A 26,937-nucleotide genomic window follows, 5' to 3' on the forward strand; every position below is an offset into this window, starting at 1 on the left:
CTCACTATGTAGTCCGGGTGGCCTTGAACTCGTGATTCCTTATGTCAGCTGTACAGGGCTGAGACCACTTCACAGGTGTGAGCCAACGGCCACTTCCCACATTTCTCAGGAATCTTCCTACAAATGAACAGCTGAGCTACACTGCAGCAGTTACGCATTGCAACGTGATGGATTTTTCTACTGTATGCTTAGTCGCCTTGTAATTCTTGTAATTCTAAATACAGAAGTTAGTTTATTTGGTTTTTCTTTTTCCTCATTATTATATCCTAAGAAATAATGTAAGGCTGAGAGTGCAAATGTAGTTTTGAAGTTTTTGCTAACTTTTGCTACATTGTACAACAGGATTAATGGGGAAGTGGTGGTCAAAAGAAAACCGTGTTGACCAGGTCTGGTCAGTGGCAAAAAGGGAGGGATATTACTGCAGCTGCGAGGAAGGGCTGTCTTACTTACTTGTCATTGACAAAGGAATACATCAATAAGCGTTCATCTATGAACTTCTTCCATTCCGGTTTTTCATTTGCCAAATCTCTGTAGTTATCATTGGATACAATTATACCATCAGACTCAAAAGCCAGCTTCACAATGAACCTGTCGTCATAGCACACTACTCGCCTGCCCTGGACGCGCCGAGATGGTGTGAATACCAGGATTTTTTCCTTTTCTAGTTTCCGTAAAATTTCCTGATCTGCAATAAGAACAGGGTGAATTTTCAGGAGTAAATACATAATGAAATACATGATGACTTTCATATGATGAGGTTTCTTTTATTAAAAATATTTATTTTATTACACGAGTGTTCTGCTTGATGGAGGTCTGTGCACCACATGTGTCTGGTGCCCACACGGGTCACAAGAGGTTGCTAGATCCCATGGAACTATAGTCAAGAGACGGTTGTGATCACCGTCTGGGTGCGTTGGGAATCAAACCCAAATTCTTTGCAAGAATAAGTGCTCGTAAGCACTGAGCCATCTCCCCTGCGTCCTGGGGAGAGTTTTTAATAGGAACTAGAATGTAGACACTATGAGTCACAGTTGACAGATGTAGCATAATCTGTCACTCTCAGCAATACTTTTAGAAATTTCAGTCTTAAAGCCTTTAGTGCTAAAGCCACAAGCACCAGTGTGACGACACACACACTAAGCTGTTCCCTGGTCCAGTTTTGAGCAGCAGGCACTTTCTTCTCATCTGTGGGTGTGTGCTGTAGGGTTTTTGTTTTTTTTTTTCTTTTTCTCTAAATAGAAGATGTGACGGGGAGAGACTCTGAAATTGCAGTAACAGGGGAAACTCTGAGTAACTCATTTATGCCTCACTACCTGCTCACTTCATCTTAGAAACAACAAAGAGGTACAGTGAGACTGTGATTCCCCCATGTGGACAGCAGAAGAATTTGAGCTTTCTCAAAGCACAGGTTCCCAAGAATGAAGACAGCAGGTCAGAAGTGCTGATACAGTCACACATTCTGCATCCTGCCCTCTGAAGTGTGGTAACAAGCGTCGGTTAATAATGATGATGATGATGATGATGATAATAATAATAATAATAATACCCGCTTCTTCAACAGATAATTACTACCTATTACCTTGTGGGATTTGTGATCGGTTCAGTGGCTGCTAGAGTTAGGAATGGACTAGTGGAAAGAATGTGGGTATCATAGGAATTCATGCATAAAACTCAAGTTGTGCTACTGTCCACATGGGGAAATCACTGTCTCACTGTCCCGTCTGTTTCTGAGGTACAGTGGGCAGGTTGTGAGGGGTCTACATGTGGGGAAGTGCTGGAAGCCCCACCCTCTCCAGGGACTGTGCTCTTTAACTAACTTGAATGTATGTCATCATATGTAATTGCTGATCTCTTTAAAACACACAGAAAACCAATACAAACCCTAATATAATTGGGTTATATTATTATTACAAAACCTAATATTATTGGGTTCAATAATAGAACCCAATATGTTATAATTACTCTACATGTTATCTTGAACAACATCTGGAGGGCAGCACAGTCCTCTGTTCCATGATCATGTCTGCATCCATTAGCACCAGCCCATGAAACACAGTATATAATAGACACTCAATGAATGTCTGTGGAATGGGTGAATAAAGGAAATGCTAAATGATGCATATGCTGATGTTTCCAGTTTATTCCCTGTATCATGCTACCGAGTAACTCACGGCCCTTTATTACTGGAGAAATGTTAACTGATGTGTAGTGTGCCTCACTGAAGAAACCAGCAGAGTAAATACAAGCAGCCTAACAGTCACCATCACTGTTTAATTTGCGTTCGTGAAACAGCTTGTGTGGTTGGAAAACTAAACAAAACATTTTTTGGAATGACACATAGACAATAGATAATTCCAGCTTAAAAAAAATACGGGTTTAGTATATAGCTCGTAAGTTACTACAGCCAGTGCATATTAAATACTTGTTAAATGACTATTAGATTAGCAAAAGTCTGAACCCATGACTGAAAATTGATTTATTCATTTACATCTAGTGAAAGAATAGTGAACTACTCTATTCACCAGGGATTCTGTGGTTGGGGGCTTATTACTTTGGAAAGAAACCTATGAAAGCCTGACTATCATTCCAGCAATTTACAAAGTAAGCTGTATCCTGATGTCATTCAAGGGCCTTCTCACCTGGACACAGCCATTTCCTGGCTGGTGTGTATTTATTTCCCTTCTTGATCTCATAATTTTCTTTCCTCGGAAAGTACAAAGATCACATCTGCACAATGCAGCATCGCTTTCCTTTTCCCCTATTTTCCAGACAGGGTCTTGCTAACATGACATCTTGTCTCAGCCCCCAAATTCTGGGACTGCAGATGTGTCCCCATGCCCAGTTGTTGCCTTTTCATTTTAATTATCATACCCTACCTACTATTTTTCTAAGTCCTTATGAAAGAAATTAGGAAAGTAAAAGTATAAAGAAATAGCAAGAAATGAACATCCCATAAAAACACAACTTAGAGGTTATTTAACATTTTGGTGTATTTCCTCTAAATCATTTTATGTAAATTTTTCTGTTTGTGTATACACACACACACACACACACACACACACAACTCCACATGTACATATACAATAAAAATCATGAGTTCTATATAATACTTTATTTTCTAAAAAAAAATCTGCCTATGGGCTGGGAAGATGGTCAAGTGGGTAAAGTGCTTGGTGCACAAACACAAAAACGTGAGTTCAAATCCCCAGCAGTTCAGAACCCTGGAAACCGAATAAGGGTTGGGCACGGTGAAATGTATCTATAACCCCAGTGCTGGGGAAACAGACAGAACCCAGCAGCTCACTGCTCAGCCAGCCGAGCTTCTAGACAAAACTACAGGCAGAAAACAACAGAGGAGGACACCAACAGTTGATATCTAGCCACTGGAGATGTAGGCATAGGTGAGAACACTTACACACAGACACTCAAAATCACATTCACAATTCTGCTTAAATACTGTATCATTGGGGAATGTTATAATTTATTGAATTATCCTTCTAGTGAGAATACAATTGGTTTTTTCTTTTTTTTCTAGTAAAAATAATACTATGTTGCATTTTTGGTTCTAGACCTTCACCTATACGCCTGCTTATTTTCTTGGGATTCATTCCTTAATGGGAACTTGAAAATCTAACAGCATAATTCCTCCCCCTTACTTACTGGGAATGACTCCAAGATACCCCACCCCTCACTTATAAGGGAAAACAGAGACAGTACAGAATCATTTATATTTATTTTCCTTTACATACGTATCCTTGATAAAACCCAATTTGTAAATTAGGCACAGCAAAATTAATTTATAATAAAATATGTCCTAGGTTTTCTACCGGTGATGAACACCATGAATAAAAGCAACTTGGGCAGAAAGGGATTTCTTCCTGTTAGAGCTGACAGTCTCTCAATAGGAAGTCCTGGAGGAATGTTGCTTACTGGTTTGCTCCCTGTTCCTCACGGCTTGCTCAGCATGCTTGCTTACAGCACCCTGACCACCATCCCAGGGTTCGTATGGCATTGAGCCAGGCCCTTCCACACCAACCAATCAAGAAAGTACTCTTCAGGCTTGCTGATGAGTCTATGTTGAGGTATTTTCTTAATTGATGTTTCCTCTTCCCAAATAATGCCAGCTGGTAACAAGCCAACATAAAAAAAGGCAGCACAAAAATATACTATAACAATATACTGTCAAAGATGGCAAAAATGTTGTTGAACATGACCTTTCTCCAAATATCTTCCTGTACTACATGGCCTAGCGACCTCAGCACATACATTTCCTTCTTTATAAACTTGAGAAGTTCTACCTTTTTACTTAAAGGGTCTACTTTCCAGCTTTGCTTTCGTGACATCCAAACTGCTAGTATAAAGCTTCAGCTGTAGGCTATTATTAAATAAAGAGTTACTTATGCATAAGAACTGCAATAGACAATCTATTCAAGATGGCACCACGAATGGTTGGTGACAGGGAGTAGCACCGACAGGTTAAGAGATGCGGGGCAAAGGGAAGATTCCTTTACTTGCCGGAAGAGAGTAAGACAACATAGCATTTCACCACATGATTCAAACACTGTGCAATTTTAAATGTATAGCTTCCATTTAATAATTTCGCATCACAGTCAACCTCGGCTGACTGAAGCTTTGGAAACTTTGAATGGAGCAGGAACTACTGTATTAACAGTCTAAGAACAATGCATATGAGGTTGGTTTTAGGTTTGATATGCCTCCTTAATGTGAGAGTAGCTTCCTCAGAGCCCTGAATACTGTTCGCTTTTAATGTAAATTCAAAGGATAAAAAATAGTAGCTGTTTCCATCTGCATGTTTCTAACTACTCATGAGTCTGGTCCAACCACTTTATATATTAGCTTTGTGTTTGTCATTTGTGTGAATTTTTTATGTTAAGGGCATGAATGTAATCAATGGGTACATAGTTTTAAGAAAGCCTATCAAAAGGTTGAAACTGAAATTTTGCTTTAATTACATCATTTTTTCCTTCACATCACTTCTAAAATTTCTAAATTTAGAAAGTCTGTTCCCTCCCTCCAACTCAAAGACTATAACCTTTGATGGTTTGATTTTGACAACTAATTCTTCGACTATGTAAAAATTATTGTTACAGGGCATAAAGTAAGATTCTAAGCAAGTGTTTTTTGTTTGGTTTTCTTTTTCTTTTTCTTTTCTAGAGTTATTTCAACATTTTGGTTCTTTGTGCTGGATCACACAGATATTCTTCACAAAGCTACTTGGGACCTCTATAAAGACATGACTGCTCCAACATATGGTTGAGGGGAAAGTTTTTATTGTAGATATGGGGAGCAGTACAGCAAGAGGCATCTGGAAGAGTCCAAAGCAGGGAGCATAGTAGGTCAAACATGGCCACGTTGGGGCGCAGGGAGGATGAGAGAGGAGGATAAAACAAAGAGAGCAAAGAGAGAGGCAAAGAGATGGGACCAAAAGAACTCATAGTGGAAAGCCTATGGCTATCTAAGAACGAGAAGCTGGGCAAAGGGAAGCCCATGAGCTGGAGAAGTTTAGGGTAGGGGGCCGGGCGAGAAGAACTGAAAAGAGCCACAGCTACTGAGTGAACCTGGAGGCCAGCATATAATTTTGGTATGCCAATAGATACCACAGATAGCCATCTGTCCCCTGACAGAGATCATAGCTTTAGCCTCTACCAATACTTGCCTACTCACCTTATCCTATTTTAACAATGCCTAAATGATATTAGAGGAAAAAAAACTTTTTCTTATTGGAAACATAATTTGCACGTCTGTCTGTCGATTTCACTCCTTCCACACCTCTTTCCTTCTCTGAAAAGTTCTGTAGTTCCGCTTACATAGATCCCTCACAGTTCTGGTGATACTGAAGGGAGGGGGAGGGTTGGATGCTGCCTTTGAGTCACTATAATTGAATCAAATATTCAATAACAATTAATAGTTAAAGAGGACATGTTTGTCCCAAACTCATTCATTTAAAAATGACAAAATAATGAGAAAAATAAATACTTTAGTGGAAGCTGGTAATTTCTTCCTTTTTGGCTGATTCACATCTTTCAGGGTATTAACAAACCTTTTATGTCCTGCAGTCATTAGAACCTGACAGCCGCCTAGGCTCATTTCACAGAGATATGACAGAAGTGGTTTCTGAAGAGATTCAGTGTGTTTTTCCAAATACTACAGTGCAAACGTCAAAGCTAGAACAGATCTACTAAGGATGTCTCAAATAAAATATAAAATTTGATGTCAAATAAAAGTTTCCACATAATAAAAAAAATATCAAACTTATATAGCTTTGGTGGTTTAAATGAGAATGGTCCCATAAGCTCATATGTTTGGATTACTTTCCCCAGTTCATCAAACCGTGTGGGAAGGATTAGGAGGTGTGGCTTTGCTGGAGGAAGTGTGTCACTGGGCTTTGGGGTTTCAAAAGACTCTAGCCAATCCCATGGTGCTTTTTCCATTCTGCTTCTGCTTTGAGATATAAGCTCTCTGCTGGTCCTTCTGCAATCACTCCATCATCATGTTTTACCACAGCAACAGAAAAGGAACTAATACATACAGTATTCAGTTAATATTTAATTAGATCATTTTCCATCTGGCAAATTAAAAAAAATGTTTCACTCAAGACAAGGCAATTACATAGATTGAGTAAATAGACACAGATCAAGAGTTCCCAGCATGCCAGGCACCTATGTGGGTACCTCATGGCACAAACAGCCACATGTGAGCAGCTTACCTGTGATAAGGGCATCAGGTCGGGATTGCTCTTTTCTCCAAGCAGGAACAAAAACTGTAATGTCTTTGTGGCCTCTTTCCAAAAACCAATCCACTGCCAATTTTATTCCTCGGCAGGAGAATACTTCTTTGTTTCCATGGCTGAAAAATTATTTTAGAATACTTAAACCACAACAAAACCTAAATTCAAGTTTATAAACATAAACATTCAAATAATTATATTAATAGTAAGAAACTTGAAGTTTAATGTAAAGCTACACCACTGAGAAAAATTAAAGCACTTTACTTCAATTGGTTAAAAACAAATCTGTTAAAAAAAAGAGAAAACTGAAATATTATAGCCAGAAAAAAAGGTGAGTTTTTAAATGTTAAGCTATAAAGGTTAACTAATCAAAAAGATCCGACTTTTTTGTTGTTCATGATAGGGTAAATAGAAAGTGTTCAACAGGAAGAATGTCAATAAAAAATAGAGAAATCTCACACATAGACATTCATTTAAGCAGACACATAGATACACACAACACACACATATACACACACACAAATAAGTAAAAACCAGTGGAAAACATTCATTTTCTAAAATATTTCTCTTTTCAAGGAATTTTAACTATATATCTTATCTAAAGGCTAAGTCACGCACAAAGCTTATTAGGTGAGGGGCATAAAGCAGTATCACATGCTTACTGAAAAGGAAAAACATTCACACACACACACACACACACACACACACACACACACACACTTTAAATCTTATCCTGAATTCTGCTCCACAGCATTGTGTTGGACAAGATTAATGATGACTACAGGGCATTCAAACTGGACTAGCAGTGTCAGCATGGCCACTGCTAGCATTTACCTGGCACCAGCTCTGCTTTTATACCCATTGTCCTAGTAGTTAAACATGACACATTCTAATGTTTAAGAAAAAAGTTTCCTGCTTTGGATGCACTCTGTTGCCTTCTTTTCCAGTATGAACATTCTAGGCATCATTTCTCATGGATTTTTTTTTCTTGGAACAAAGGAAAGCATAATAAAATAGGAAAATGTTTTCCTAACTTTCAACATGGATCAGATATTAGGCATGCTAATATATTGTCCTAGTTGGAAGCACCAGAACTTTCTAACATATGGAAATTAATTTAGGATAAAAATAGAAATAAAATCTACTTGCTTTGAAGATGTTGAAGGCTATGCTGAAGTGCAAATGTAGACTGCTTATGGTCCATGGCCTATGTTAACGGTCCAGGACAAGGCTACAGGTGAAATCAGATATAATGAACTGTTCAGAGGATGAAGTAAGGTAGTAAGATGAGCTTTCCTAAGTAAGATGGGCTGCCTGACAGCCTCTAATACAACAACAACAAAAGATACAATGTGATGTTAGGTTTCACTGAAAATACTGACTGAAATTTCATCATTCTTTTGAAAAAAAAAAAAACAAACAAAAAACAAAAAATAAAAAAACCCTAGAAAAATCTTATCTCTCTGGAGAGACTATATATAGAGAGCTAGTATTCCTAAATACACTCTACTTTCTAAACCTTAAGTACATTGTTACTTTGATTTAATGGTTTGAGATCTATTTGTATTATGCTTTACTAGAAAACTGTATTATTTAGCAAACTGAGATTTAACAATGAAATTGCTTCGAACAAGCTCTCAAGACAGATCTGCATACGCTTTTTCTTCCTTGTGCTTCATTTGGCAAGAATAATTTTCACACTCCCTATAGAAAGTAAGATTATCAATAAAATATCTCATAAAATGCATACAAACAACAGATTATTTACAGTCATAGATTACAGACACAAGCTCTAGTGGTGCCAGAAGAGGAAATTGTAGCCCACAAACACACTTGAGCCAATCAAGGCTATCTGTCTCATCATCCTCTGCTCCCCATGCAGAAACATCTTAGAGAGAAAACAGGCAGGAGGATGAAGGCTGGCCACAGGACCGGCAGACAGTTACAGAGTCTGCATTTCTGAGCAGTGGACCCACACCCCTGCTTAATCTTCTTCTCAGAGAAAAAAATAATTCTCCACTTGCTTAAACAAATACAGTGAAGTTTTCTGCTATTTGCACTTGAATATATCCTTAACTCCTACTGGACATACTATAAACCAAAGAAAACTGTCATCACTCTATTAATTTTAGGAGAAAATGTACTGTAGGCAAAAAAAAAAGTATTAGAAAGTTAAAAAGCTATTACAAAGTAGAACATACATAGATAACTACAGTAATTCTGGATTCTATCTCTGGATTAGTAAAGGAGAAGAACACAGGATTACTAGAAGAAATGAGCAAATCCAAACTCATACTAATTGACACTTGACACAAAAGAAAGGAACAATCATTTGAATGCTTATCTAGTGGACACATACAGTCCTACACAGATTAAACAGGAGAATATCTTTTCAAGAATACCCAGGAGCTACATGGAATAGTCACTTTACAGAAGAGGAAACCCAAATGACCAATAAACACAAAATGCTCAATAGTAAAAATGCAAATTAAAGCCAAAATGAGACATCGCTTCACACCCATCAGATGGATAAAAATAAAATCTGCAAACACCAGATGTTGCCAAGAATGTGTGAAAATAGGAACTCATACATTACAGGTGGGGGTGTAAATTGATGTGACTATTTGGGAGAACAATTTGGCAATATTATAAAGTTGAAGGCGTACTGTCTTTAAAACGTAGTAATTCTACATCCAGGTACACTAAAGCCCTACAGTAACCTAAAGCTGAATTTCATGTGGTTTGCCATTGGCCTCTATCCTCTGACCAGTCTTATACATCAAGTAGATAAAAGCTAACCTTCCTACCTTTGCAAGGAGATGTACAGATGAAAAGGCAAGTGGGGTTATGCAGGTTAAGTCCCTGAGTGTCCAAGATTTTCCTGATCCAACTTCCATTTCATCAGGTCAAAAAATGAATGTTGTCAGTGGAGTGCTGAGATACAAATAGGACACCTCTACCTCCCTACATCCTAAGAATTAGAGACTATTGTACAAGTGGAGAGAAAAGACTGAGATAGCTAGGTTAGGGAAGACCAGAACAGAACAGTGTCTTCTGAACATGGTAGGACTCGTGGACTCACAGCAGCTGTGTGTTGTCTGCACAAGAGCAAGCCAGTCAACATCCCAGCAAGGAGGAGGAAGGGGATCATGAGTTCCCACCCCCTGAGCAGCTACTGATAGCTGATGGCTTCTTGTGGGGAGGAAGAGTCAGTTTTCTTTAAGGGTGTGGCCCTTGGTGGCCCAGTGGATGGTTCCACTCATGAGAATATGAGAAGCACAAAGTGGACTTAGTGGGTTATTAAAAAAAAAAAAAGAGGACAAGGACGGGGGTAAACAGACCGTGGTGGGCCTGGGACAGGGCTGGGGGGGGGGTAAGTGTATTAAAGATATGTAGGGAATGAAGGAAGCCCTGGGTGAATGAAATTCCGAGTGCATGTGAGATGCGGACATGGGCACAGCATGTGAAGGGTGCCACAGCCTCAGACCCACAGAAATGGGGAAGCCTTCCTTGTGGTGGTGACGGTGGTGATGGTGGTGGTGGTGGTGGTGGTGTATCTGGGTGTTGATATTGATAGTCTATGCAGAAAATGTACAATAACTCCCTTGCCAGATATTCACAGCCTGAAGACTGCTCCGCTACAAAAATGCTACTACTGAGGTTAGCGAACCCCGTCTTCTTGATCTAACTGTATATCATAAATCCTGCCTTCTTCTTTATCTGTATGCAATAAACCCACCTCCTTATTCAGCTACAGGCAATAACCCTGCCTCTCTGCTCAAGTCCATAACAAACATGCTGAGCTTCTCGGTAATATGGTTTCTCTATCAGAGAGCTCAGTCCACCTGAGTCTAGCTTTCCTATGTTTGTCTTTTCATTCTCTTGTGGTCCCTGGTAAAATCCATCCCTGCAGCAGCACTAGATGTTGCAAAAATATACTGTAGAAAATTGTCAAAGCATTAAGAAAAATACAGTATTAAAAATGAATGGTTCCTAAGAAGTCCACAAAAATGACCTTAGAAAGAAGTCTCCATCTAAGTCTCAGTAACGCAAGAGTCTGAGCAGAAAGCCACAAGGTGGCTCCAAATTGCAGATAGAACTCAAGACAGTGAGTGTGGGGAGACTAAACTAAGTGTCTCTTCACTGAGACATGTAGCAAGATATGACAACTCACAGGTAATAGATCAAAGAACAGCTGAGTGGTTGCTGATGGAGAACTAAATAGAGTAATTCTGCCAAAACATTACAAAAATCACGATCTAAAAGTTTACGATAGCCACAGATACAAACCAACTGTTGACTACTAAAAAGGCACTACATTTCTAATTCTACATACAAAGAACAACAACAAAAAATACTATAGCTCTGTCAGCACTTATGAACTCCATTATGCATTCAGAATGACTTCCCACTCAATTAAAAAAGCTAATTCTGAATTTATAACTTAATATATTCCTTTAGATATCGATTTATTGTTATTTCAATATCTCAGTAATAAGCACAGTTGAGATCTTTTATGAAAACCTTTTATTAGGTAAATATTTTGGAAGATGAATAGTCATCTTGGGTTAAGTAAGGGTATGACTAGTTACTAAGAGTACCCTTCCCCCAACTCTTTTGGTTTAGTGGGATTGGATTTCCAGGGAAAATTCCAAATCCCCACTGCAGATACTGACTTTCTGTGGAGCAGAATGGGTAAGAGCGTGAAGGTTCTACTGGACTCATCACTTGTTGATGATTGGTATGTGAAGCTCAGGTCTCATTCTTATAAATAGAGGCGCATTTTATTCTGTTGTGTTTGGAGTTGTAGACTTAAGAGAATCCTACTATGGAGTGGTTAGAACTCATCTGAAGTAAACAAATGAATGTATTTACAGAGATTCTTAGATAAACTCCATTCAAAATAAAAAATAATTATTTGTAACTCTGAAAATTATTGTATTTCTCAGAGCATAAAAAGGATGAACTAGACAGCCACAGAGACGGAGTGAAGAGAGCAGGGAGGACACTCAAGTTCCTGGCCTTCTCTGCTGTTGGTTCTCTTGATTCTCTCCCCTGCTGTCTTTGTTCCCCTCATTAGGGGACTTAGAAATGCAGGGTGGATGGATTCACAGTTGCATTGGCTACAGGGTGTGTGGATAATGAGCCCTTCAAAAGGGGGAGATCTGTAACCATAGACGATTCTAATATGGATTCATTTTCTCAAACTTCCCTAAACTGAACACTGGAAACACAGCTAGGAGAGCAGCAATGAAGAGGAAGGACTGTTTGACACTGTGGATCAGAGTCTGTTCCAGTTGGCATGTGGTTTCCCTGGTAACCTGAAAGGAGGACTCAGAAGAAGTCAGAACAAGAGTACCAGCCTGGAGCTCTGATGACTCACTTGTCTTTTTTCTTTTTGAGAAAGAGTCTATTATGTAGCCCTGGCTGTCCTGGAACTCACTATGTAGACCAGGCTGGCCTCGAAACAACAGAGATCAGCCTGCTTTTGCCTCCTGAATGCTGGGATTAAAGGCATGCTATCATGTCAGGCTCTCAAGTACATTTATAATGATCCAGGACTTTCAGAAACACCAGTAACGTTAAGAGCTCACAGGCCTTACTTCTCAGTTGACACTATGCATCTTGAAAGTTAGTTTCCAGTGCTCTGAAAAAACTTGTAAGAAATTACTAAGGTGCTTTGTGGCACATTTTCAGCTTATAAGGCCTGTGCATGAAGATGCTGCCTGCAGTGACTTCGCCTGACGGAGCGTCAGGAAGGGCAGAGGAAAAGAAAAGCCCTCTTCATAAAGCTGTGCCACAGTCACAGGAAGCTCTTTCCCCCAAACAGGTCTGGCCACCCCTGTGCTGGCAGAAGCCCACGAGACCCTGCTGAATGAGGAGATGATCCGGGAAAGGCTGCAGCAATGCTACTCAGTCTCTCACTGAGCTCTATCAGGGGTTCTGGGGGAACACTGTCCTACTAATGAGGATGGGCTTAGGAGCAGACTGAAATAGATTCTTACTTTTTTCTACTTTCAGGCAACTATGTTACTGGAAATTCAAACAAGAGTACAAGAGGAGAGGGAAAAGATGAAGAGAGATAAAGAAGGCAAAGGAACCTAAATTGCAACCAGGCCTGGTCAGTTGAAAGTCTGCATGGGGGATGCTGAGGAAACAGCTGCATCTCAGTTGATAGAATACTTGCCTAGCATCTATGAAGACCTAGTTTGATCCTCAGCACCCCGAAGAAACACACAGCGATACACAGTCACAATCAGGGAACAAACTGTTTTCTTGGGTCACTGTCGAGTAACAGACTTTTAATAAAAGGTCAATAGACCAAGATGTCAAGAAGCCAGCGCACTGATAAAAGGGATGCTGAGAGAGACTGAGGACAGGGCGCAGCTCAACCCTAAAGCTTGCCTGCCTTCCGATGACGCATACCCTAGGAAGTAGGCAGAAAGCAACTGGCAAGTGAGCAGAGCAACAAAATAGGTATAATGGTGGACCCTTAAGGTTGGAAAGGAAACCACCACATGCTTGCTTGTGCATTTTGCCTTCATCTTTCCCTGTCTTTCTCATGAATACTGAAGGTGATTTCTGCAATAAGAAAAACAACTAGTCACCTTCTCCCTCTCTTTCATATTTATTTATTTGTTATATATACAGTGTGCTGTCTGCATGTGTGCCTGCGCACCAGAGAGAGCACCAGATCTCACGATAGATGGTTGTGAGCCACTATGTGGTTGCTGGGAATTAAGCTCAGGACCTCTCAAAGGGCCACCAGTGCTCTTAACCTTGGAGCCACCCCTCCAGCCCACTTTCTCCTGACAACCTTCTGTCTGTTCTTTCCTCTAAGGTCCCTGAGTAACTAAATCCTGGAGAACTCCTCATGCTTCTCTCTTGTCTCTCAAGACCACTATCCTGTGGGAAATAGAGCTGTTGTATCAAGCATTCTGAAGCTTCTGGGAGACAAGCCACTGAGCCACTGAGCATGTGTTCATTTCACTGACAGCCTTCCATGCCATGAGATCAACTGGGACCAACATAGGACCAAGGCTTCCTACATTAATGGCAGAAACACTATCACATGGGAAGTGAACCACTCATTTACTAGGGTCAATGAGACTTCCTAAGCAAATAAACGAGAATCTACTATAGACCTTGTGCGGGAAAGAAAGGTGAAATTAATCAAATATACTAGAACCTACTATAGACCTTGTGCAAGAAAGAAAGGTGAAATTAATTTGCAAATGAAGCTATGACAGGGATCACGGACTGCTGGGTTGCTTAATTTGAGTCTTATTACTTTTACCAGGGCCACCAAATCAGTTTCAGACATATGCAACTCCCTAGGCCTAGTAAATTGAAAATCAGCAGGAGACACGAAGGATACAAATTATCTTGACTAATAAATGTATTCTTTGTAAGACTTTCACTGCTTTTTAATTACTCTGCAAGATCACTTTTTCTCATAGATGTAAAAGGATTATCTGTAATTTGTTCACATTTGCTACTGCAGTATATCTGAAAAACATACAAATTTTATTTTTCTGTCCTCAATATGGAGGCAGTTTCATGAGAAGTCAAAATAGGTTATTTACAATATTTTATATAATTACCATTGGAGAATTAAGGTATACTTGCTTATTATGCCATTAAACTACTTATGAGGATTAGCAGATTATAAAAGTAATTTTTCAAAATATACAAGAAGATTCAGGGAACCACTTATTTAATTAGAATTTGTGTAATTTAGAAAAGGGAGATGATGGACCAAACACTATCTGCCTTATCTAGTAAATGCAATTTCCTATATTGTATTATATTATATTATCTTTAGTCATAACATTAACTAGGCTAGTCCAAGGGGAAAAAAGCTTATTTTAGAATCAAAATTCTTATCTTCCAGTGGGAGACACAAGCAGTAATGAAGAAGAACCTAAAATAGGATAAAATCATCTACTAAAGAGATTGCTGCTTCTTAATGATTTATATGGCAGTATAGACAGGAAAGAACCAAGTGTCACTTTCCAATGATACGTACCTTTTTATTATATAAATTATATAAAATATAATTATATTTATCGCATAAATACACTAGCTAGATGATCAAAGGAAAACTATTCTTAAAAATCACTTGCATAATATCTATAGCCTCATTAAAAAAACCTGTACCCAGAATGGCATGTTTTAATATTTGAAATAGGGGATGGATTTTCAAGAGTAAGCTAATACAGTGAAAATAACAACAGTCTCTGGAATTAAACATGTCTATTTTTAAACTACTTTTCTGTATGATCTTGGGCAAAATTTTATTCAGAACTTCAATTTCCCATATTTAAAACATTACCTGATTGTGAGAATAAAAAAGTAATGTACATGAGAAGCTTGTCTGAGTGTTCAGCAAACAGACGGCCTTAACACACACTAATTCTCTCAGTGCTCATGAGTCCTGAGTCCTCATGATTAGAAAAGACACTTGCTTAAAGTGACAACAAAAAACAAAACTTTAATGTCTTCAATTTCACCATACAGTATAAATGATTCTTAGATATTTGAGGACATTAGTAAACAGTTCTAATTTTCAAAAGAAATGAAAAAGGATCAAGGTAATTAGAGGCTCAAAAAAGAAAACAATTGCTTTTCTATAATCCTCTATTTCTTTTACTTAAGTAAAAAATTTGATCTATACATTTACTATATTCTAAAATGTGCCTTTATATGACACTTTCCCTGGGGAAGATTAAGTATGAATATATACTATGCCTCAGACTTAATGGATCTTCATATCAACTACCTATCATGACAACTACATAGCAGAGTTAATCAGGAAAGTGTCTAGGATGAAAGACAGAAAAGAGGAAAAGTACTTTTTAATGCCTGAGAAGCATGTCCAAATCTCTAGTGCTACAGTTTTTCATGTTTTAGAGCTATGTTACAAAGAATTAAGACTTCACAGAATAGCAATATAATATTAAATATTCAATGAACGCTAAATTATATAAAGCCTAGGTGTTTTCCAAATATTTGAATTTATTTTTTCTTCAGTTTTAGAGCTTATATATGAAGCATCTTACACACATAAAAATAGATTTTAATTTTAAAGCAACCTAAAATTGTCTTAAAAACCTTCATTGAGGCATCTTTCAACGTTTAATAATTTTGAAGAGAATGCATTTCATGTATATTGTATCTTAGGTAGTAGGATTTACTGCACCTTCAACACAGAGTTCAAGAACATTTTAGTTTCTGTTTTGTAGTCCAGTTAAATTTGACACTGCCTTGAGAACCTACAATTGGCCTCCTGGTGTGGACAGCCTGACTTCGGGGCATAAGCAGGTGCTTTCTCACCCAGCCAAGCTGCTCTGCTACCCCTCTTACAGCTACTCGACTTTACTGGCTCTGGTCTCTTTCCGAACAACAGCCAATCACTGTGAAGTTCAGGCCGGTTTTTGGGCTGCTACCACTAACCATCACAGCAGGACCATGCACCACTAACCACTACACCAGGACCATACACCACTAACCATCACAGCAGATACACCACTAACCACTACACCAGGACCATGCTCTACTAACCATCACAGCAGGACCATGCACCACTAACCATCACAGCAGATACACCACTAACCATCACAATAGGACCATACACCACTAACCATCACACCAGGACCATGCACCACTAACCACTACACCAGGACCATACACCACTAACCATCACAGCAGGACCATGCACCACTAACCATCACAGCAGGACCATGCACCACTAACCATCACAGCAGGACCATGCACCACTAACCATCACAGCAGATACACCACTAACCATCACACCAGGACCATGCACCACTAACCACTACACCAGGACCATGCACCACTAACCATCACACCAGGACCATACACCACTAACCATCACACCAGGACCATGCACCACTAACCATCACAGCAGATACACCACTAACCACTACACCAGGACCATGCACCACTAACCACTACACCAGGACCATGCACCACTAACCATCACACCAGGACCATACACCACTAACCATCACACCAGGACCATGCACCACTAACCATCACAGCAGATACACCACTAACCACTACACCAGGACCGTGCACCACTAACCACTACACCAGGACCATGCACCACTAACCATCACAGCAGGACCATGCACCACTAACCATCACAGCAGGACCATGCACCACTAACCATCACAGCAGGACCATGCACCACTAACCATCACACCAGGACCATACACCACTAACCATCACACCAGGACCATGCACCACTAACCATCACACCAGGACCATGCACCACTAACCATCACACCAGGACCATGCACCACTAACCATCACACCAGGACCATACACCACTAACCATCACACCAGGACCATACACCACTAACCATCACACCAGGACCATACACCACTAACCATCACAGCAGATACACCACTAACCACTACACCAGGACCACACACCACTAACCATCACAGCAGGACCATGCACCACTAACCATCACAGCAGGACCATACACCACTAACCATCACAGCAGGACCATACACCACTAACCATCACACCAGGACCATGCACCACTAACCATCACAGCAGATACACCACTAACCACTACACCAGGACCATGCACCACTAACCACTACACCAGGACCATACACCACTAACCATCACAGCAGGACCATACACCACTAACCATCACAGCAGGACCATGCACCCATGCTGTTACAGGTCACTCTAATCAATGTTCACACACTGTGCTCCAGACAGAAACTCCACAGTAGGGCACAGCAGCTCTTTTGGGGAGAGGAAAAAAGACATTTTTGTAGTGGGCAACAAAGCCTCACATACATGCCCCAAGTCAAACAGAATTCCATTTTGCTTCCAAGCAAGTTTTGCAAGACTGTACTGCTTTCAGCGAAAAGAAAAGTTTGAAAGATCACTGAAAATAAAAATATTTAAACAAAATTGTCCATGAATACAGCAAGTAAAGTAGTGCTGAGAGGTGGGAAGTAGAAGAGGAAGATGTTCTTTATCTTACAAGGTCCATGATCTGAGGTGAGACTAACATGGAAGCACCTCACACTAATCTAGATCTGAGTGGGTCAGGGGTCTTCAGAAGGCAAAGATACTTAACATACTGCTAAGGAAAAATAAACACGTGAAATAGGAAAAGTAGAAAATATGTACTCTAAACATGTTTTGGCAGTAACGCTAGTTAAGTGAAGATCCGTGATTAACTGTTACTAATCTGCCATGCTTTAGGTTATGCTTTAAATAAACACACCTAAGGCAGTAGGAGAGGTCACGCCACTGCCTCATAAGGCGTGACAGCAATGGCAAGTACAATTATGCACTTGAAAGGGACAGAGGTACTGTAGGGCGCAATTAGGCTTCATCTCTTATCACAATCTCTACGCTGCTACAGTTAAACAACAAAAATACATACCACTGCAGCTTCTTTCCACGATTTATAAAAGTAGAAAGGGAAATGGCCACTGTCAACTAATTTGCAAGCATTACCAGGGTATACCTGAGAGAAATTATGCTGCCCTTGAACTCATGTATTAAGCTGGACTTACAAGCATTTTACTGAAAGCCTGTTCAACAGAAATATGAGAATCACATATGTAATTTTAAGCAACCTAGCATTACTGTATTACAACATGTAAAATCACTTGAAATATATTTTATTATGCATTTCAGTTAACATATAATATCAACATGTAATCAATATAAATCATTATTATTTATAATGAACTTTGAAAATCTGTATGTGTTTCACACTCTGGATCCTCAATTCCAACTAGACATATTTTGAGTTCAACAGCCACAAGCTGCTAGTGCTCCTATAGTGCATCAGGAAGGCCCACCACACGTGATTTTGATAAAGTTTTGTTGAAGGAGCCAAAAGGTATCTGAATGAATTCTAGCCAGTTATAGTTTCTCCTACAATCTAATCAAAGCATCATGATTTTAATAACTGTAAGACAGAGCAATACTTAAATAGTAAACAGGCAACAGGAAAGAAAAGTAATCACTGAGGGTAAAATTTAGGTTGGGCAAGATGGTGTTCACTACTAAAATTTAAGAGTTCTCAAGTTTGTGTGCTGTTGTAGAGCAGATTATACACATGAGAAATTTTGTATTAAAAAAAAAAATGACCCATCCCTGCACACATGCAGTCAATGGGCAGCTTGGTCTTTATGTGGGGTGCCTGGCGAGTGGAGGGGGTGCTGTTTCTAACATGGACTCTATTGCCTGCTTTTGGATCACGGCCCCCTGGAAGGGCTGCCTTGCCTGGCCTCAGGGGATGAAGATATAGTCTTGATTATGACCAGATGTGCTGGGGAAGGTTAATATGGGGGATATGGGGAAAGGGAGCTTCTTATTCTAGGGGGAAAAGGAGGGAGGAACAGGGAAGGAGGGGAAGTGGGGGATACTAGAAGGAGGAGAGGAAGGGGGTACCCTCAGGATGTAAAGTAAATAAACTAATGTAAAATAATAATAATAATAGAGGCCCAGAAGCTTCAATCCTGAGCGCACAAACTGCTAAGCCCTGCACATATTTTATGAGCGCGTGGCTTGGATGACTTTTCATATAAAGGGAGTCATCATGATTTCTGTATACCATTGTTCTGTGTTCATACTAAGAATCTGTCCCTGAATTCTGTTCCGACTTTAGGAAAACTAATATGACGATTCACCTGGAGTACTTATCTACAGGCGACTTTTGTACTAATAGCAGTTGCTTTCCAACAAGGGTCTTTGGGGGAAGTAGAATATAAACTGCTAAGCAAATAGGTAGATTATTTTTCTGTTTTGTGCCATTTCACAGGCATATAAAATATTGATATTATCAGTGCCTCTTCCCCTCCAGTTGTCCACAGTTCTGTCCATACTTTATCTCCAGCCTTAGTTCTCAAATACATTCTCTACAATGTCTCTCTAGAATCCTCTTTCTCAAAGGCAGATCTAGCACACCACCCTTCCCTGGGTAACGTCATCTAGTGGTCCTTCGGCAGTCACAGAGGTGATACAAGACAGATCCTATTGGCCGAAAGAAGTTTGTGTGGAAGGATTAGCCAACAAAATATTGATTCTGATGCTTGGCATAAACATATACTATCAGTCATATACTATCAACCCAGAAACCTGAGTTCACGGACCAAGACAGACTTGCAGTGATGGGGTGGGGCTCAACAGCTTGGACAGGCATCCTGGCTTTTTTGTTTGTTTGTTTGTTTAAATATATTTTATTATTTGAGAGTCTCATAGAGTGCATTTTATCATATTTTTTTTTCAATGCAGTTTATTCAGGAACCTTGAACAATCATCTGACCCTGGGGAAAGCCAGCCCACAGCTTAAATAGCCTCTGGGGAGCCAACCCCAGCATGCCACGTGGGCAATGCAGATAGGTCCACATACATGGAAGCAAGCTTTCTTTCCAGTACAAAACAGGAAAATAATATGCTATAGTGTTTTGTAGCAGTAGTGACAAGGCTCTTGGCTTTTTCTTATTTGTAATTCCTATTTTATATAAAATTTGGCTGGTTGCAGTGGCACATGCCTGTAATCCCAGCACTTGGGAAGGCAGGGGCAGGCAGATCTCTGTGAGTTCAAGGTCAGCCTGGTCTACAAAGTGAGCCCAAGACAGCCAAGGCTACACAGAGAAACCCTGTCTCAAAAAACCACCCCCTCCCAAAAAAAGAAGAGAAAAAGTATCTGGAAGAAGCTTACGTAGAATGTAGAGATTTAGTTATTTGATTGTCACACGATGAGGCTACACAAGTCTACTAAAGAAATACAAACATGTTTTGGTAGTCAGGGGTTCTAACAGCAGCTTTCTCTTATTCCTAACATCTCACAAGTTTCTACTTCTTAACAATATGACATGTCATCTAAACCTGAAAAGAGTTTAAATATTGGATTTTTTTTTTTATGGAAACACATTACTTCAAACTAATGGGTATATATGGAGAGAACTAATTTTATAATCCACTGCTGAGCTATCTTAAATTTAATGGAATCACAAATTTTGAAGAAACAGGAATCATAACAAGAATTCTAGCACTTATGGTAAAAGTTATATTTTGATTTCATGTCTTTAAATGGAGTATAAACTTTATGACTATGAAATATTGCTATTAAGGAAAGAGGTCCATTTGCTGAGTGAATAATAAATGAAATAACTTACTGATTTTTAAAAATAACTGATATTAGCTACAGCCATTAATCAGACCTTCTAAGAGTAGCTTCACTGAACACAAATTCTATTCTGTTCTATACTCAAAAGCAAACACTACTTTGGTTTCTATCACTTTACAGGAAAGTTGAAGGATTTCTCTAAAAACGGTTCACCCTTTTCTAGTTTTGCATACGAAGTCCTTAAAAATCCTGTACCTGGTTGGTAGTGAAGTGCTGTCACAAATTGTGGTATAGTAAGTTGAATACTCATCTGTCATATTCTGGCAAACTATATTCAATAGACTATTTCATTCCTCTCATTGTAGCATATTAAAAACAACAATAGCAGCAACTTCCGTTACCACCAAAAGAAACTATTAGTAAGCTCAAAGAGGAAGCATGCTCCTGAAAACAACAGAAAAAGTCAACAATTTTGGGACTCCTTATGACACTGTGGGAACTGTCATTGATGGCATGGTGATCAAAATCAATACAATTATTAAAGTCTATCATTCATAGCTCATGAGAACAAATGGACTATTAAGTTACTATGGTTATGACCTGCACAAGACCACACCAGATGGCATGTCAACACAGATGGGAAAAGGTTCACCAGGCCACTGCCCTAGAAGAGCTACTGGCCGTCAATGGCTTCTGAGGGAAGAACAAACAGTTTTCTTTAGGAATAAGCTCCCTGACAGGTTACCTAAATGGTCATTCCTAAACCCATGTACATAGGGTGGCAACATTTAGACTCAAAGCTTGTACATGCATTTTTGTATATACATGTAAGTATATATAAAACAATAATTATAGAATAAGAGAATATGAATTTGGGGTGAAGTGACTGGGGAAAATTAGAGAAGTTGGAAGGGAGAAAATTATGTAAATGTAGTGTACTTAAATACAAAATTCTCAAAAAATAGTTCATGAATAAAAATAAATAAAACTGGGATAATAACTAAATTTAAGTCTCTCTCTCAAACTGAACTTTGGGACTCATCCATAGGAGTCAAGTACTCTACCATTGAGCTACAACCCCAAGCCCAATTTTTATTTTCTATGTCACTATATTCTTGATTACGAGATCATTTCTTTAAGGTAATTTACTGACTATTACAGACTAAGTGTTGGTAACAATTATGCTAATAAACAGTCTTGCAAAAGAAGAAGTCCCCCTTCAAGAATCTGAAAACAGAACCTGAAGACTTTGAGCACTTGGGAAACATAAGAAGAGTGTTACATAGAGAATTAAGTCCTGTAGAAGCTAACGGGGAAGCTGGCGGAGCTGAGTGGTGGTTTGCCTAGCACGCATTAGGGTGCTGTGTTCAGTCCTCAGGCCATTTTGTATTTTTAATGAAAATGGTATTGCTCTTCTCCTTTAAATTTGCATATAAATTGGCTGTATAGCAAGTCTGTGGTTAGCATTTAACTGAGAATGAAATGTTTTCTTATTTATAGTATCTGTTGAGATAAGAAAGATAACAAAATAAGATTTTATTCTAAACTAGTTCCCTATTTGCTTATCACATATGATCTATTACATGTGCAAATATATTAGCTACAAAATAGGTTTGCTAAGCTTAGCTTGAGTAGATAAATAGTTTTAAAAGTGAAAGTATGATGTACAGCATAAAAATGGAGGCAATCTTTCCATATTCTTGTTCCAGAAAAATTCTGGACCTAAAGTAAATACGTATTTATAAATGATTTTGAAACTATGGGTAGATTTTATAAATGGCAGAATGTGTAAGTTTCCTATAAATTTTCATGAGTCCTGGCACTTTCAAAATTATAGACATATATGGTGAAATGTTTTATTGTGACTGACAGAATAATATTGCTACAATAAAATTTTCCCATCAACTTGTTCTCTCCTGAAATGCCTGAAGCACTTCAGGTTAGATGTCAGATTAAAATATGTGATGAAGAGAAGACATGGATCTGCATGACCCCATTTTTATAGCAAGGTGGAGGCAGAGGTTTGTGAGAATAATTATATAAAAACAATTGTTTGAAATGTTTTGATTATGCCATGTGTCTTGCATTAAAGCTTTTCTACAGGTAATGCTCACCATGTCAGGTTAAAATTCAACAAAATCTTTCCCCAACTTTTTCCTCCTTTCCTTTCCTTTCCTTTCCTTTCCTTTCCTTTCCTTTCCTTTCCTTTCCTTTCCTTTCCTTTCCTTTCCTTTCCTTTCCTTTCCTTTCCTTTCCTTTCCTTTCCTTTCCTTTCCTTTCCTTTCCTTTCCTTTCCTTTCCTTTCCTTTCCTTTCCTTTCCTGTCAACCTTCTAGTGCAGCGGTTCTCAACCTTCCCAGTGCTGCGGCCCTTTAATACAGCTCCTTATGCTGTGGCGACCCCAGCCATAACATTATTTCATTATTACTTCATAACTATAATTTTACTACTGTTATAAATAGTACAGTAAATTTCTGCTATGTGACCACTGTGAAAAGGTCATTTGAATCCTGACGGGGTTGCAACCCACAGGTTGTGCACCAGTGTTCTAGCATAATAGTCCAGATCAACCTCTTAACGTTTGGCAGTTGGGCTTCTGGTGTCAATATGTATGGCATTCTTGAAGACAATTTCCTGGCTGTAATGTCCTGTGACTCTTTTTTTTTTTTTTTAAAGCACTACAAAGGACAGATACTCTTCTCTGAAAGCCTTCCTCTTCTTTTTGTTTGGTGACTTTTTTTGGTCTCGTTTCTCCAGCACTATGATCATTTATTTCTAACACTAGCATCTTTTACACTACCAGCCCTGGGTTACCTCTTCCTTCTTTACAATGATCTCTAGATATCAATACTTTTAATGATGATTCTCAACAGTGACTATCCAGCAAAATAATGGTGACAATAATTATAGGGTATTGGGCTTTTCCTTCACTTGACTGGCCATCAGGCTCTTTATGTGGCGAATACTAGAAAACACATTTTTAAAGAACCCTGGTAATTCTAGCAATATAGCTATGACAACAGGTGTTTCCCTAAGGATCTACAATTGTCCTTACTACTTTCTTCAGGGCAATTTCATAGGTTTTGGAACTATATATTATCACCATGGTAATAATTTAGTACTTGTGGGTTATTATAAGAAAAACTATCATTCTGCAATCAAATTTGGAAAAGATTAAACAGCAGAGGGGTTCTTACTGAAAGACTTCTCAAAGTCCCATGCTGCTTCACACCTCTATGGTACTTGTCAAGGTTCTCTTCACCCACTAGCATATGTTGTTTTGCATTAAAATGATCTCCTACTTGCTACACATCACTGACAAGATGGTGTAAAATATTCTATTTAAAACCCTTTAATTATCTTTGCATTGCAAAGCATTTAAGGCCTTGTTGCAGTGCTGGGGATTAACTCATGGAATTACACATCCTTGGCAAGTAGACTCCCACTGAACTACATTCTCAACCCTGTTTAAGCCTTGTAAGAGAGGGCTAGAACCTTTGCCACATTTCCTCTTCTACCATCCAATGAAGGGTGAACACACTGACATAGTTGGTTTTGAATAATGTTTAGCCACTGTAAGCACTTTAGATCCTGTAAGTTCAATTTGCTGATAAATGAAAAAAGATCCCTCTATCTGGAAGGGCTAACCAGAAGGGTACAAGCTGGTCCTCTTCATACATTATGTGGTCTAAGGAAAATAGGTTGTTTTGTTTTTTTTTTTTTCAAAGATTTCAATATAGATCATTGTTAAATAAAGTTCTTATAAATGAATGTCTAAGCTATGCCTTGAACTTCAGTTGGCTATGGATCTGTGACATCCTAAAATTACCACCAACTACGGTAGTCAATGACCACATGCGCTACTACGCACTTACATACAGCAATTCCAAATTGAGATGCACTGTGTCACATTTGAAAAGCTCATTATCACAAGAATAATAAGAAATGTCTTAGTAACTTTAAAAAACTAATTATAGGTGGGAATGTTGTTTTGCATGTTAGTGTAAATACTAAGACAGGTAAAATAACATGTAGTTTGCATTGTAATGCCACTGAAAACACTGCTAGAAAATAAACATTTTCAACAATTGTTCTTGGCTAAGCATCTTCAAGAAATCCTTTTGGTACACAACAGATGATGCTTTAAGCTCTTGAAGATCTTATGTCTTTTTATCCTCACAAATACTGAACACTGTGGGCAGTTAACTTGAGTGACTGAATTCGGATGAACTTTCAACTCCGGGGCATCAAATTCACTTGAATACAAAGCTTTCATTCCCAAGCAGGGCGCAGTGGTGCACGACAGTGATCCCAGCACTCGGGAGGCAGAGGCAGAGGCGGGTCACTGTGAATTTGAGGCCAGACCGGTCTACAAAGCAAGTCAAGGACAGCCCAGGCTACACATACAGACACACACACACACACACACACAGAGGGGGGTTATTTCACTCTCTTTTCCTCAGACCCTAAAGTATTATGCTTGGATAACAGCCCTTGAGTAGAGCACAGAGCTGAAAAGCATGCCTGTGATTTGTTCTCAAAACCAATAAATGACTTCTATCTTCTAGGAGAATTGGGTTTTCCTAAGTTATTTTCACATAAAAATAGACTATTTGGTTAAGATTCCAGAATTGATGGATGCTATCACACCTGAGTTCTTTTAAAACTCATGATCACAAGGATTATAACATACATAAGCCATTATGATTTAGTCAGAGGAATTTAAAAAACGAGACAGATATGAAAAAACTGTCTATTCAAGGATAGAAAACAAATGTTTTCTAAAAGCTAATGTTGAAATGTTTAGTAATATTAATTTTAATCATTACGAATAGAAAAACAGCCATAAAACTAGATATAATTTTTAAAGATTTAGCAATATTTTCAATAAAGATTAAAAAAAAAAACTTACCTCATTGCCACATTGCTGCCATCAATCACTACTGGTCTCAGATTTTCACCATCATCTGTTACAATCTCTTGCATTGGAGACTCAGACCTCTGAGTTTCCAGGGATGATGTTTCCCGCATTACACTGCTAACAGTACTAACTGTTTGATCAGCCTCACTTTTATTTCCAAGTTTGACAAGTTCTCCCAATATATCATTGATTAAAGCATCAGTACCAAGTTTGTTTAGCACAAGCTGGACTTGTTCTTCAGAATAACCTAACTTAAGGGCAAACTCCAGCTTTGTTTGGTATTCTCGAACCACATCAGGAGGTTTCTTTACTTCCTTGGATGTAGTCTGGGACTCTTCTGGTTTAAAGTCTTGCAAAATGTCACTGTGTTTGAGTGGGTGAGGGTCTAAGCAGGGAGACCGACATAGCTGCCTGTGGGTCTTGGGGAATACGCACGGCTCTACTGAGAGGCGACACAGTTGTTCTGACTCATGCTCAGAATTTGTGCTTTCTTCCGAGTCACCAGAGCTCACGTTCTCTTCAGACACCTCTTTCGCTTCCTTCCCCACACTGACTGCAGCCATTGTTGGTTTCTCTCCCATAGGCCAAGGCACAGCTGCACTTATCTGTAGGTCAGAGCCCTCCATGTATAGGTGGCCAAGGTCATGCTCCAGGTGGTCCTTCAAGCCCATGAAGCTATTCCGTGCACTTGACTCCACTTTGCTGCTTTTTCTGTATTCTTGAATGCAAAGCACCCCGTATTCCTAGAAAAAAAATGTTAAATATTTAACATATCATATTTACTGTTTGAATCTTACCTTAGTGAACATGTCAGAACTGCCAAACCACTGAATGCCTACTTTGTATTTTGTCTGCAGCCTCTCCTCATTCATAGCAAACTTGCCAAGACTCCTTCACATGAATCTCTCCAAGGCAACAAAGTAAACACAAAATCAAACTTGGGTTTTTACAAAGGTTTGTTCTCTTTCTCTCTCTTTCTGTGTCTGTGTAGATGTGCAACAAATAATAAGAGTTCATGAATTTGAAACGGAGAAGGACACAAAGAGTTGGACGGAGGAGGAGGAGAAGAGAAGAAATGACAGAAATACAGTACTCATACGTAAAAATCTCAAAAAATAAGTTAATTTA

The 26,937-nt window shown here is 39.0% G+C and overlaps 1 protein-coding gene across 2 annotated transcripts in view; it reads right to left on the reverse strand.

The window, feature by feature from the left end:
- Zc3h12c (zinc finger CCCH-type containing 12C) overlaps positions 1-26,937 on the reverse strand; it is a 58,277-nt gene that overhangs the window by 9,242 nt on the left and 22,098 nt on the right. For both annotated transcript variants that reach the window (XM_021641229.2, XM_060373843.1), the window contains exons 2-4: positions 25,801-26,552; positions 6,728-6,867; positions 451-685 (exon numbers count right to left, since the gene is read on the reverse strand). In XM_021641229.2, the coding sequence (XP_021496904.1) occupies positions 451-685; positions 6,728-6,867; positions 25,801-26,552 (1,127 nt within the window). The remainder of the gene's footprint in view (positions 1-450; positions 686-6,727; positions 6,868-25,800; positions 26,553-26,937) is intronic.

This window comes from Meriones unguiculatus, chromosome 1 (assembly GCF_030254825.1).
Source record: "Meriones unguiculatus strain TT.TT164.6M chromosome 1, Bangor_MerUng_6.1, whole genome shotgun sequence".
NCBI lineage: Eukaryota > Metazoa > Chordata > Mammalia > Rodentia > Muridae > Meriones > Meriones unguiculatus.